Source organism: Kogia breviceps, chromosome 15 (assembly GCF_026419965.1).
Source record: "Kogia breviceps isolate mKogBre1 chromosome 15, mKogBre1 haplotype 1, whole genome shotgun sequence".
Classification (NCBI taxonomy): domain Eukaryota; kingdom Metazoa; phylum Chordata; class Mammalia; order Artiodactyla; family Physeteridae; genus Kogia; species Kogia breviceps.
In genome coordinates this window covers 63,431,444-63,446,066 of record NC_081324.1, presented here as the reverse complement: position 1 = coordinate 63,446,066, position 14,623 = coordinate 63,431,444, and the positions used below count along the sequence as shown (strand labels likewise).

General features: G+C 61.4%; 1 protein-coding gene across 6 annotated transcripts in view; it reads right to left on the bottom strand.

Moving 5' to 3' along the window:
- Positions 1–14,623, bottom strand: part of GNB1L (G protein subunit beta 1 like) — a 45,778-nt gene that overhangs the window by 4,190 nt on the left and 26,965 nt on the right. For 4 of the 6 annotated variants that reach the window (XM_059041202.2, XM_067015075.1, XM_067015073.1 and 1 more), the window contains 3 exons: positions 11,820–11,982; positions 8,719–8,817; positions 5,295–5,510 (listed from right to left, as the gene is read on the bottom strand). In XM_059041202.2, the coding sequence (XP_058897185.1) occupies positions 5,295–5,510; positions 8,719–8,817; positions 11,820–11,982 (478 nt within the window). The remainder of the gene's footprint in view (positions 1–5,294; positions 5,511–8,718; positions 8,818–11,819; positions 11,983–14,623) is intronic. The other 2 variants (XM_067015077.1, XM_067015074.1) reach the window with 2 other exon arrangements.

The window sequence follows — 14,623 nt, the reverse complement described above, 5'->3', positions numbered from 1 at the left end:
GTAGTTCCATCGATTGTTAACAAATGTTCCACTTGTTGGCGGGGGATGTTGATAGTGGGGCGGCTAGGGGTATATGGGAAATCTCTGTACCTTCCTCTCAATTTTGCTATGAACCTAAAACTGCTCTAAAAATAGAGTCTTGTTTAAAAAAAAAGCACAATAATAGAAAATGTAGAACTGAAAAGCTAATAACTGACGTGAAAAATGTGTAGGACAGGCTTAACAGCAGATTGGAAATTATTTTTTAAAAGTCTGTAAACTAGGGGACATTATCAATGGACATTATCTGACCTGAAGAAGAGAGAAAACTGACCAGAGTCTCGGGGGCCATGGGACAATGTCACTCAGGGAGGCCAGACCCCTGAAAACCACAGATAAAAAGAACGTCTCGGGAGCGGCCGAGGAGAAGCCCCACGACATGACCAGGAGCAAGGACCAGACGCCACGAGTCCCCAGCAGATGGGGGTCACCGGAGACCACGTGTCTTCAAAGCACACGAAGGAAGAAAACCAAGTGCTCCAGAGAAAAGGCAGAGGTTGTCGCAAAGCATGAAAAAGCAGAGCCCCACTAGAGGGCCCGACAAGATGTCCAGGCAGAGCGCACAGGACAAAACAGAACCCGTGCAATGAGGTCGTGTGCACAGCTGGCCCACGAGGGGGACGCCTGTGTGTGAAGGGAGGCTGAAGGTGAAAGATGGAAAAAAGCTACAGAAGGAAGCAGCAGCCGGAAGACACCTGGCCTGAGCTATGTGAATCGTTGCTGAAATGGGCTTTCAGGCAAAAATCCTTTCCAGAGATAACAAGAGTTCAACCCCCCAGGAAGATTCAAAATGCAGACCAAGAACACACAGGACCCAGGAAAGTCACCAAGATGGACCCAGCAAGAGCGCCCCCCAGAGGCTGGGGCAGGCATGACTTTCGACCCACGTGGCCCACATGAACCACACGGCTGCCTGAGGGGTAGGCGCAGCTGGGTGGCGTGCAGCAGAAATACCTCTTTCCAAGCACGGGGGCCACGGGAACCTACTGGCATTTCAGGGAGTTGCTATCACTCAGAACTAGTTCTCCAACCACAAATGGATCAAGTTAGAAGCCTAGAAATAAAAAATAACTGGGGAAAGAATCAAACATTTGGAAACATAAAAACACTCTGATCAGCTCTGCAGTCAGAGAACAAAGAAAAATCGGGCGCCCAGAAGTGAATGTGATGAATCCCGGTCAGAGCTGCACATTGAGCCTGGAGGACTCAGGGGAGGAAGAGAAAGGTAGACGGGAAATGGGGAAAAGATGTTTAAAGAAAACAAACGTAAGCCTGGTCAGGAATGGACAGGGGACAGACCTGCAGATAAAACAGGGATGCAATCACAAACAACTGAAAAAGGTCAGTGCAGTCGGCATGTGGGTAGCGCCCCTGCAGCGACCCATCCAGCCCCTCCACGCACGCCTGCCCTGCCTTCCTGTGGCCTCTGTCCAGTGCCCAGGCCCGTGATGTCCCGGGCCCGTTCTCCGTCCATGGCAACCAGCAGCGTCCCCACATGTCCCGTGCTCTCTGCCACTCCAACGCTCTCGTCCAGAGGAATCCAGGCTCAGTGTTTCCTGACTGTGCTGCACACAAGCAGCCATAACCCACTCACCGGGTGGGTGCCCAGCACGGCCCTCACCCCCACTACCTCCTTCCTCGGAAGCTGGTGCAGCCATGCCCACATGAGAAGGCAAAGCCCACACGTTGTGCCCGCAGCAGGAGTGCATCAGCCTGAGCCACGATTCATGGACAAGGACAAGATGAACGTCACAGCCCCCGACTCTTCCTCTCCCAGGAACTCCACCCTGGGCTCGGAGCAGTGGGTGCGCCAGAACCTACTCGGGTCCCTGCTTCAGGGTGGATTTGTTAACAATGGGGATATTTCCCAGGGAGTAAAGGGCTGCCCAAATCTGCTGTCTGCTGGTGGAGCTGGGAGCCCAGGTGGGGGCCGGGGAGTTGCAGAGCAGCCTGAGCAGTGGTCCTTGCGTGGCTGGCTGTGAGTCGGGCGCGGAGCGGAGCGCATCCATGCCAGTGTTGCCACCTGGGAGGGGCTGAGATGCCCAGGACGGCCCAAGGGAAAGGGGACAGGAGTGATGCGCCCCCACCCTCGCAGTCCCTCCTGGAAGCTCAGAATTAAGGCACAAGGCCCTTTCAGTGGGGACCTGGACTGGAAGGGACCAGTCCTATCAGGGCCCACCAGCACCCGAGTGTGGTCAAGGTGGCCGGAGCCCCGCCATGGTGTCCCAAGATGTATGTGTGGGGGGGTGGGGGGGTGCCCATAGCTCCTCAGCTCAGGACCCCATGGTCTCCCTCGCACCAGCTACTGACACTTTAGAGGGAAGCTCCTGGCAGGGCTGGGGAGCAGGCAGGCAGCGGCCACGCAGCGGGGAGGAGGGGACGCCTGGCCGACCAGCCGTGGGCGTGGTGGGGGAGAGTGGTCGTCTGACTCCAGCCTGGGTTGGCTGGGGTGGGGGCCTAGTTATTACTTCAGGGCCTAGAAATACCGCTAGCTGTAAATCAGCCCCTGCTTCAAGGCCGTGGACCCTGCCCCAAGTGTGGGAGGGAGGGGCAGGTCTGTGCACCACCTGTGTCTGACGCCAGCCAAGGCCTAGACCCCAGGCTCGAGGGGAGCAGAGTGAGCAGTCCCTACAGGTGGGTGAGAGTCCAACGTCCTAGAGAGGGTGGCCGAAGGCTCCAGTTACCGCCGCGGCCCCTGGCCAAGCCCGTCTCGGACCAGGACCCTCCAGGAAGGATCCCGGCCACCAGTGGCTCTCGCAGCACATGACCTCAGGTGCCAGGAATGCGCGCGCAGCACGGCCCCATCTGGTTCCCATTACCCTCACTCCACGCGGGAGCCCCATCTGCGCCTCTGCAGCGCCCGCCCGCCCACCCGCCTGGGGAGATTGATTTGGGCTCATTAGAGCTGCTGCCGCGAGGCAAGGCACATCTTTGCCCATGTGGCTCCACGGCCAGCGCCTCAGGGCCAGTTGAGGCACCGAGGGCCCAGGGAGAGGTGCCTGCGGACACCGCGACGCTGAGGCCCTCGAGGCCCTGACACCTCCTCCTTGAGGCCTGCATTCCAGGACCTGAAGGTGTCTGGGCCTCTGGGGACATGGACGTCTCTGGCGAGGCCACAGTGGGCACGGTCGGAGGGAGGAGTGGCGCCTCCTGGGATGCACGCTGAGAGAGGCCCCGGCTGCGCACGGCCTCCACCAACCTCCCGGCTGGCCTGGCCTCCCTATGCTCTGACTTTCCAATTCATCTGCACAGTGAACATCCAGCTCTGTGCTGGAACATGCCCCATAAATTTAAGTCTGAAGTTCCTGAAGCTGTTTCTCCAACAAGCCAGGGGAGACCAGGCCGACCTGCGCCAGGACGGCAGGAGGAGCCTCTTCCTGGGGTCCTGGGGGCAGGGCCTGGGGGCACTGCAGTTGGTGGGGCCCTCAGGAGAGCCACCTGGGTCTCTAGGCCTTTGCAAAGTTGGGCTGAAGTTGAAGCCACAGCAGGACAGAGCACTGGACCTCATGGGGGGTGGGGGTCGCTGCCTGGTTCCCACCAGGCAGGAGCAGAGGAGGGTGTGGGGGGAACCCCGATGCCTGCCTGGCCAGGCTCTGTGTCCTTGACGGCTCAGAACATGAAGACCCAGCACCACGTGACTCCACCCCAGTTCTAAAGATGAGCACCATGGTGACTTCCACTCCCACCACCCACATCCAGGACTTCAAGGCCTTGGAGACCCTTCCCCTGCGATGGAGGCTGGAGAAGCTCCACCCCCACAGCCGGCCCCAGCCCCATAGGGAGGCCTGTTTGACCCCATCCCGCAGGGCCTCTGTGGACTCGCTGGGACACAGGACAGGAAGATGGACAGGAAGCTGCTTTACTGCAAGTCAGGTGAGCGTGGCACAGGCTGGTCTGTGGCGGGGGGTGGGCGTGGGGGGCAGGGGGCGATGCCAAGGAAGCTGGAATACCTGCCTTGTCCCCATGTGTCACGTGACCCCTCCCTCCCTCCCCCTCCCCCCTCCCCGGGACTCCACAGGGCTTCTCCCCTCTCAGGACCCTGCCCAGACCCTGCAGCCACGGTCACTCGCTCTGGTTCTAGCTTGGTCCTCCCATGGACTGTGCTTTTTAGGAAGCTAGAGCGGTCCCTCCAGCTGCCGCATGGAAGGTCTCCCTGCTGAGTCAGCCCTTGGCCCCTAGCTCCTGCCCAGGACTCCTCACCCACCCCTGAAAGCGCTGCCCCTCGCTGTCCTGCACCCAGGGCATGGCAATGCCTGCTGGGCATGGCAGTCTCTCCCGATTTTCACCCATGCCTGCCCTCTCCCACCCACCCAAGTGCACAGGGCCTCTTCCCTGGCTCTGGGGGCCCCAGGCTGCTGGGCAAGGCTTCCCATCTGGGGAGGGCCCGAGAGATGCCCTCTTCCTGCAGTCTCCTGTCTGCAGGGAAGCCTGGACCACGTAGCCCCTGTAGAGGGCGCAGCCACAGGCCCTGTCCTCCAGAGCTCCAGGAGGTGGGATACACGGCTCCCGGCTGGGGCCCCACTCCCCCACCAGACCTGGGCTCGCAGAGCGGGCCGTGGTCAGGTCTCAGCCTTCTGAGGCTTCCTGGCTAATGGGGGCGTCCCCACGCAGAAGCCAGTGTGCACTCAGGCCACCCTCAGGGGGCTGACAGGCACAGGGCACACCCAGCACCTCACTCCCCAGGACCTCACCCCGTCTGAGGCCTGGCCAGGAGGCTCCCCTCCCAGCCAACTCCATCCCCCCCTCCCAACAGGGCTGAGCACTGGGCACCCAGATGTGGCCCCCAAGGGCGCCCCAGCCACGTGGGATGGGAAGCCACTGAGCCATTACAGCCCTCCCACTGCCCCCCGGCAGCTTGCAGACAGCCACAGGGGCCTCACTCAGGGATTTCTCCATGTAGAGGTTGGGTTTTTTTCTTTCTTTTTTTTTTTCTTTTTGATTGATCAGTTCCTTACTGACCAAATTCCTCTGAGTTTTGCAAACGGGCTTGCACAGTCCTGGATTCTACATGCCTTTCCTCTAGATGGACAAGACGTGACCGCTATTAGCCAAGGTCTGAGGGAAACCCAAACCCTGTGAATGGCTCATGAGCGCCAGCCCCTCTCCTGCCGCCCGCCAGGCCTGCCCGCGCCGGGTCCGATGATTAATTAACTGGGGACCTGCCACAAGTCCTCTTCATGCCTAAATATTGTTCCAGCCCATCAGACTGTTGGTGCAGAGCAGGATAAATGACACCTCGGGCCTGGCCCACTGACCTGCAGGGCCTGCTGCTCATCCAGGCTCCAGACGGCCAGCGCCTTCTCTGCAGAGCCTGAGACGCCCCTGGCCTCCTGGGAGTCGAAGTCCAGACCCATGACGGGCTCTGTGTGGCAGGCGACGCGGCTGCACACTTTCCGTGAGGAGACGTCCCACAGGGCCACCGAGCCGTCCTCATAGCCGGCCAGGAGGAGAGGGCGGGGACTGGTGTCAGCCTGTGGGGACAGCTTGCAGTCAGCTGGGGGATGCTCGGGGGTCCCGGGCCTTCTGGAAGAGAAGGGGCTTGAGATAGGCTGCCTTCCCCACTGAGCCCTGGGGGGTCTGCACACCCCCAGGGGGCCGACACCCAGACTGGGGCCAGTGCGGGCTGGGTGGGGCGCCTGCGGTCGGGGTCTGGGACACTGGCTGGTCCTCCCGCTCCTTCCCACCGGCCGAGATGTGCGGCCACCCCTGGGCGGGGCTGGCCACCTGTCTAGAACTGCCGGCCAAAGAAAATCTCGAGCTCCGTCTCAATGAAAAATGAACCTTCTGTACTTTGTCAACGTCGCCGCGGAAGCCCCCCAACCGTCAAGGCTGCAGAGTCAGCGCCTCGCCGGCCGAGCCGCGTGATGGATGAGGGCGCGGGTCAGAGGGCTGCGCAGCCGCCTGCAGGGGAGCATGGGGACCCTGGGTCGGTCTGGCACCGACTGAGAGCGGCCACCCCGTGCTTGGTGCCCAGTCCCGGGACCACCGCCAGGACCCGGCACCTTTGCTCTCCACTGAGCTCCCAGTGCTCAGAAATGACAAAGCGGCCCCTGCCAGCAGAGAATTTCCCGAGGCCAGGAGCTCAGCCGGTGGCTCTCAAACCCCGGATGGCCAGCGGTGAACACAGGGCCTGGGGGCCGCCAGAAAGGCTGCCTCCAGGGTCGCCTGCAGCTCCAATGGGGGCCCCGCTGCTGGCGGGCAAGGCTGGTGCTGAGCCGTGTGCCTAGGCATGGCCAACAGCACCCGGGCAGGCCCTCCTGGCCCACCTGCTGGAGCTCGCTGCCCACCCAGAGGGGCTCCACGCCCAGGTGTCGCACACCGTGAGTGTCTAACATGAGTGGACGCTATGTCCTCAACCCCAGGAAGCAGAGCTCGCCGTGCTTGGTGTGAGGGGTATGTCTCAGGGCCCCACAGAGTGAGGGGAGCCAGGGGAGCCCCGTGAAGACCAGCTCTGGGATCTGGAGGATGCCTCCCACAAGCCCTTTTTTCTGATGATAACATGTGCTCCCAAAAACAAAAGCAGGAAGGAGGAGTCCAAGAAAGCAGCTGTGAGGAACTTGCCGGAGCCCCTTGGGTTCGTGCCCCTTGGGGCACTGCTGTGTCCTCCCACCGGCTTCCCACCGCACTGCCTGGCCCAGCCTGCTCCCCAGCCCCCACCCCGCATGTTCCTCCTGCATCCAGGACTCCCCCACTGCCTATGGTCTGGGAGCTCAGAGTGCCTAGGCTGGAGCAGAGGCTGCACACCGCTTAGCCCCCTGTGCAGGCACACAGGGCGCGGCCAGGGCAGGAGCCAGACCAGCCACAGGGCCCTGTGCCAGGCTCTGCCCCTGCACTGAGGCCCCTCCACCTTCTCTCCTGGCACGCAGGGTCCCTGCAGCCCCCCAGGATAGACCCTACAGGCGGATCAGTGCTCTGGGACCTCAGTCCTCTGGCGGCCACGCGCTGGGTGCCAGGCTGACTTCTGCTTGCTCTGCGTCCCCCCCCACCCCTGGGTGTGCCAGCCTGAGGCGCCCCCCAGCACCTCGAGGTTCCCGGGGAGCCCTTGGCTGGGGGCGGAGGGGGGCGCACTGGAGGACCTGCTCTGATGGTTGGTGTGGATGACCTCTTACCTCCTACATGACAATCAACCTAACAACACAGGCCATCCATTCTCAGGAGCAAAACAAGAAATCTCTGAATGTTTCAGAAAGGAATCCCACATCGGGCCACTCTGCCACACTCAGATCAATAAGCTATAACATGGACCTCCAGGCTTGGCGAGGAATAAAGGGACATTTCAAATCAGCATAGACTTTTCTTAACAGGATGCTTTGCGCTGGATCTGTATCAACTAACACAACTCGATTTGTCCTTCTGTCAACCACGTCAATTACCTTGACAAGTTTGTACATCCCATTTCTGCACATTTTTCTGATGGAATTCTTACACGATTAGGCAATGACAGCATCTCCAGGGAGGGAGGGTGAGCGGATGCAGCCCCGTCCCGCCCGGGGCCTGTGAGCACCAGGCCACCTCCACAGGCTCCGCTGCCCCTCTAGGCGCCACCCCTCCCCACGCCTGCCGGCACCAGCAGCTTTGCCATCCAGATGAGTCTCAGAGCCCCCACTTCCTCACGCCCCTCCCCCATGGGTTTCTCTCAGTTCAGAGATGGCAGGGACACCAACTGCAAGACAGGGCAGGGCCCTGGAGGGACAAGCCCTGGGCCCAGGGACCCTGTGGGCACATAGACACCTCCAAACCATGCGAGCCTGGCCGTCTAACCCGTATGGAGAGTCACAGCAGGGGCAGGAACGGCCTCCCCCTGGTCCCAGGCAGCCCGGGGTGGCTCTGAGGAGGCACAGGTGAGCTCCTCGGAGCTGAAAAACAGGCCGTAGGCAGCGATCTGGGACAGCCCTGGTCAGTGACCTGCTCCCCGTGGCTTCTGCAGCTGTAAAGATGCTGCCGAGACTCTTTCCACGTGAATGCACCAGAACATCCGCTCTGCTGCCCCCAGGAGTAGACACCCATTTTGAGCTGGTGCTGACTGCTGGGGGTGGGAAGCTGCCCCTCTGGTCAGCAGGGTCCCTCCCAGGCCTCGGGCTCATCCCAGGAGCCAGAACCCATCCTGCAGGGACTCAGGCCTGTGACTCCACTGCCCCCCGGCTTCTGCCGCAGCCCCAGGAGATGCCTCCAGACCCTCTCTAATCAGAGAGAAGAGCCAAGAAAGAAGGAAATGGCGCGGATCATAAATTCTAAGTGTGGCCGCAGGGAAAGCCAGCACATTAAGCCCACTCCAGCCTCAACACGGCAAAGAAGTAACAAAAATTAATCCCGGCGACGCAGGGGCCGTGCAGGCTTGCAGGGTTAGTCAGCACCCCCTCCCGGCCCCACGCCAGGCTGCACCAGTGAGCAGACCAGATGGGAGCATGTGGCTCCCCCAGAAGGGGGTCGCTGTCTCCCACACCGCCCTGAGAAGACGAGGACGAGCCCAGCATCCCCAAAGGGTCTGCAGGCGTCCTCGCAGCAGAGGGCTGGAGGGCTGGGGACACCAAGGCTGAGGAGGACACTGTGCACACGCCTCCCAGGGGCCAGTGCCCGTAGGTGATGAGGAACCAAGTCCCTAATGGGCATGATTCACACCTGGCGGGCGTGGCTGGCAGGTGTGGTCGGTGGGCGTGGCTGGCGGGCGCTGGGCCTTACCTGCCAGAGCTGCAGGCACATGGGCATGCCCAGCCTGGCCTGTGCCTCGGGCTTCAGGGAGCACACTGACGTCTTGGACGGCATCTCCAAAATCTGAACCTGACAGTAAGAAAACAAGCGGAGTTGGGCCAGAGCCAAGTCAAGTCTGTGCTGCACAAACAGGAGACTCTTGAGGCCTCAGCCCGGCCACTGTGGGCCTGTCTGCGCCTCTGGGAACCCAGGCCATGCCTCCTGCATTGACCCACGGGCTCCTGGGATCGGAAGGTGCTGGGCTGTGTGGAATGCACACGTCACTCATGAGTGACCAGCAGGTCCCTCGAGCGGTGCCACTGCCCCGCAGCCACCTCAGGCCTCCTCTGCGTTGACCTCCTGGCCAAGCAGGTGGCCTGGCCCACAGTGCTGACTCAGCTCACTCGGCCTCCTGCCCTCCTCCTGGCGCTCCTTCCTGGTCGGGCCCCACACATGGATGACCCTGAGCCCTCCCGGACTGTCACATGGCACCCAGACCTGCACACCTGGGACCCCAGCGCCTGCTCCTCCACTGTGTGCAGCCTGTGCTCAGTGTCGCCTGACGCTGACACAGCCCCTCCTGCGCCTAGCTGGGTGACATGTCCCCACCTGGTGGCTGCGGCCACCCTCCTGGGGAGGCTCCACCAACAACAGTGTGCGCCACGCAGAGCTGCAGGGCACCCCTCATCGACACGGGGCAGCCCCAGGTTTGCAGATGAGGAGTCTGAGGTCCAGACGTGTTGGGGCATCAAGGGGACAGAACCTACACCTGCTGGTCTACTTCTGACACCCGGGGCACAGAACCCCCAGGAGGAAACCCCAGGGTGTACTCTAAGTGTAACCATGCAGTGTAGAGCAGGCGTAGCCCTGCTGCTGCTCTTACTAATGCACGTGCACACGTGTATACACACACGCCCACACACATGCACACACAGCCCCCTCCGCCCGTATCACGTTGCCTGCAGGGCCAGCATCTACCCCAGACACCTTGTCCTCACTGCCCCAAAGAGACGGAAAAGGACCTAAGTGATGTGAGCGTCATCCCGCCATGAATTAGAAGCTGCTAGAAGGAGTTCCTGCAGCACCCACGAAGCTCAGGGGAAGCTCCAGCAAAATGAAGGAGGTACAGGAGGATGCGGTGGCATGGAGTGTGGCCCAGAAGTGACCGAGCAAACCAAAGAGGAGGGGGCCCTCAGAGCCCTTCTGTCCTCCGAGGTCAGTGGGAGGGAGGCAGGGGTGGGGACTGGCTGGGCCTCAGGCTCTCAAGCCCGTCCCAGCCAAGGCAGGGTCCTGGAAGGTCAAGGAGCATGGCGCTGGGGGCTGGATGCCTGCTTTCCTATTTCTGCTCCGACACCAGCTTCCTAAAACGTCACTACATAAGGAGGACAAGCTGCTGGGTGATGGGGGAGGGGGATCCCAGGTCAGAGAGGGATGCCCCCACCCCCGATCTGGGGGCTCAGGAGACCCCTCTGGTGGCAGTGAGGAGAGGCGCGAGGGCGGGGGGATCGGGCACAGGCGAGTGGCCCAGAGTGAGGGCGACACCAGGGAAGCCCAGGCCTGGGCTAGGCACCATGAGAGGGGGTGCAGTGTTGGCATCCAGAACAAGTGCCCCTTGGTCCTTGTGGTCCCAGGAGGGGCTCCACACTCTGCCGGGGCCTCCCACACACCGGGATGCTTCCACCTGGCATTCAAGGGCAAGTTTTGTTTCCAGAAGGAAAAATGTTTGGTTCGGGCAAGCGTGGCCACCCAGACGGCCGGGCCTGGCTCTGTCTGGGCACAGGCCAGTGGCACTGATTCCAGGTGGGAACATGGAAAACAGCCCTTTTCCCAGAATGTGCAAGGCTTCCAGACCTGTGGCTCCCAGGCAGTGGGTGGGTGGGAGGGTGGGGGGTTGTATCAGAAGCTGGGGAGCCGGAGAGAAGCAGAGGGGACAAGCAGTCTCGGGCCAGGCTGGCGGGGGCAGCGGAAGGCAACCTCAGTGGAAGTGTGGTCCGGCCCCCACCACTGAGGAGGCTCGGCGACACCCGGCTGCTGCCACCAGGAGAAAGCAGAGCCCTCTCTTTTCACATTAATAAAACTTTTAACAGGTTTTTGGCAAACTGGCAAGAAAATTGCATGTAGCTCCTAATTGGTGACTTAAACGCCATCATGAACAAATAGATGCCTGTTCCTGCCTCATTATTTATGAGCTGAATCTGCTTTAAGACTCACGACTCCTCTTGGGTGGGGGCCAAACTTCCCGGGTGCAGGGCTTGCTTCCCTGCCCAGCCCCGCCCGCCGCACAGGCCCTCAGGGCAGCAGGGGACACAGGGAGGACGGGGCGTGGGCGGTGGGCAGGGGCCTCCCTCCCCCTGCACCATGTACCCCGGACCCACGCCCACTCTCGGCACCCCTAGGCCCCCACCCACCAGGCCGTCCCGCTGCACTTGGGGCTCCTTCCCCCACTGCCTCCAACCAGCACCCCCATCCCCCTGTCCTCGGCGCTCCCCGCCAGCACCCCGTCCTGGGCTCTGCTTCCCCTGGGGATTCTGCCTCTTCTGTCCCTGGGGTGTGAACACCACTCTCCAGCCTGACCAGTCCCTGCCACAGATCGCTGCTGGATGCTCAGCCTGAGCTCCATCTGACAGTGACCTTGGGGCTCCACCCCACCCACTGCCCCCAGGAACTCTATCCTCTGACGGGCCCTGCTCATCTGTGACTGCGATTGCCACCCTGGTGCCAGCCCTTACGCCCTACGTCTCAGCCTTGCCCAAGACCTCTCACGCCAGTGCCCAGTTCTGATCCCAAAAGGCCGCCCTCCCCTGCTGTCCTGACTCTGAGGCCTACCTCGACCTCATGGGGTCTGCCTGGGGCTTCCCTCAATGACTGCCTGCTCCCAAGGACCCTGACAGCCTCGGGCCCTGAACTTGTCCATCCCGTGCTGCTCCTGGCTGGGTGCCAGGGCCTCCCAGAGACCTTGGCCCACTTTGGGCCCCTTTCTCGACCCCCAGCACCACGGCCACCTCAGGTGACCAGGCCAAGGCTGGCCTGAGGAGCCACTCGGGGCACAGCATTCCTGCAGCCAGGGGCTAAGGGTGAAGTGGCTCACTCACCTCATCGCCGCCTCTCCCCGGCACAGCCAGCATCCAGCGCTGCAGGCCCCCAGCCAGCACAGAGGCCCTGCAGAAGCCCACGCTCTCCAGGAGCACAGAGTCCACGACGGCGTTCCTGCCCTCTGCCAGGTCCCACACACACAGCTTCAGGTCGCGGCCCTGGCTGCCAAAATAAGAGGAGACGGGCCGTGACCCTCCCAGGTGAGGACAAATGTCAGTGTGTTGTGGTCGGCCGGAGGCCACAGGACGGCAGGGGACACTTCCTGGGGAGGGCCTGGGGGCACCTCAGCTGAGGAAGGGCCGCACATGAGTCTGCAGTCCAGACGCCTGATGCCAGCTCACGCTCACGGGCTGGCCTGGGGAGGCTGCAGACCGAGGCCGCAGGTGCCCCATGGCACAGGCTCCATGGCCCGCCTCCCGTGGTCTCCCTGCTGCTCCCTGTGCTGCCAAACTGTGGGCCCTCCACCCCTCCCGCCCTCCACCCCTTTGTGAATTAACTGTGACCACCTGGCAACTCCACCCTCACGAATGTTCCCAAGTGCATTTAAAACCTACGTTCACACAAAAACCTGTAAGCGAATGTGCACGGCAGCTCTGCTCACCAAACCAGACACAGCCCTCCAGCAGGAGGCTGATAACCCACCGTGGAGCATCCGTCCGCAACTGATCTCACTGAGCACCAGAGCAGCAGCAGGGACACACAGCCACCCACAGGAATTAGATGCCCTTTGCTACGGGGAGGAAGCCCGTCTGAAAGGCGGGCTGCACTTCTACCCGTGTGACCCTCTGGGGGAGGCAAGGTTGCAGGGGCGGAGGACAACAGGGTCCTGCCCACAGAACTCGCTGCAAAGAGTGAACTGTTCTGTGTGTAACTGAAAAAACCCACCAGGAGGTCAGGGGCCCAGGACAAGCTGCAGACAGAGGTGAATGCCCAGCACTCGGTGCTCAGGGGAGAGCATATGAGAGCCGACCTGAGGGACTCAGGAAGTGTGTCCTCTAGGCACTGTCTGGTTAGAGACAGAGGAACTGGACAGAGACACGGGACTCTGGCTGGTAGGTGTTCTCACAGGTGTGGGTTAGCAATCCTGAGACCCCCTCACATGTCCAGCAGGAGTAGGGCTGGACAGAGACGGACAGGAGTAGGGGCGGGGGGCCGGGTCACCAAGAAGCCCGGCAGGTGTTGGCCCTGAGTCAGAGATGTCGGTATGAGAGCATGTCTGTACAAACACAGACACAGACGGACAGACGCAGAGGTGCACACAGGGAGCCCAGGTTGCCCCCTGAGAAGACCCAGAGGCAACGACACCCCAGGAGTGATGAGCACACCCAGTGCCCGGTCTGGCTTCTTATCCCTTTTCCCCCAGACAACAAGAGCTGGGGCAGGGTGGGGGGCCAAGATGAGTTCTGAGCACCCTGTAGGGCCAGAAAATAAGGAAATACTTTTAAAAATGAAACAAAGGGCATGTCCAAAGGACATAAGCACTAAAGTTGGAACAATCTCAGCAATAAAAAAAAAACAGTAGAATGAAATTCTAACCCAAGAATAAAAGAAATCTCCACGAGCCCAGACCCATGAGTGAACACATATATACACAGGGAGGAGAATTCCCATTAAACAGAAGAGTTCCAGTGAAAGTAGAATGCTATAAAAGGAGGAGGAGAAACCCTCCCTGTGAGACCAACCCAGGCACAGCTGTGGGGGCAGAGACCCTGGGAGGACACTGAGGACGGAGGGACAGGGTGTCTGCAGCCCTGAGGCTCACTGTCCACTGCACGGCTCTGACACTCACCAGAAATGCTCCTTGCTGGGCCTCGGGACTCACTTCCTAGGAGCCTGGGAAGCAGAGGGAATGGTCCCTGCCGGTGGGACACCGTGGACACACTCCCCAGGTGGATGAGCCCCGCAGATGTCCCAGACCCCCAACAAGGGGACGAGAAGGGCTTCCTCCCGAAAGCCCACCTCCCCAGTCTAACCCCAAGAAACCCCGGGGCTGAGCCGACGTGAGGGTCACCCCACAGAACCGCCCTCCCGTCCTCCTCCCAAGGGGTGAGGTCCAGACAAACAAGGGAAGAAGCAGCAGCATAGGCCAGTGGGGACAAAGGGGACAGGACAGTGGGCCGGTCCTGGAGCTGTGGAAGGGGACAGGAGGGCACATGGGGCCCAGCATCTACCCACACCATTGGGAGACCTCAGTGCCGCGTGGATGGATGCCCCCCAGGTGGACCCAGGGCACCCGATCCTGATCCAGACCCCAGCTCTGTCTGGAGAACCACTGGTGTTGGCAGGATGTGCCTGGACCCTGGGGAGCAGGAGTCGCTCGGCCTGAAGCGGCAGCGACGCAGGAGAGAGAGGATGTGAGGCCTGTCGACACCGTGTCTGAGTGGAGCTCAGGAGAGAAGCAGCAGTGGGAACCGTGCTCTCACATGGAGGCGCCGGCCCCGGCCAAGGGCGGCCACACAGGGAGGGAGGGCTGGCCTGTATCTAAGGAACCCCCAGAACAGTGGCTCCCTGCCTCCTTTGCCTGGACCCCTAACTACTAACGCTGTACACGCGCCCAGCTGCACTGCCACCTCCACGCTTTTCCCCACAGTGAGGGACCTTGGCACAGCCTATGTGTGTCAGTGCCAGTCACGGAGTGGCGAGCTCGGGGCCCCGGGACAAACGCTGGGCTGGTCAGTGCTCACCAGGCCCTTGGACTGGACGGGCCGCACCTTTCCCTGTCCCTTGTGTGTGTGCGTGTCATCCCCAGGGTGACACTTCCACGTTTGGGGAGGAAAGCAAGGGGATGACACTGCACACAAGG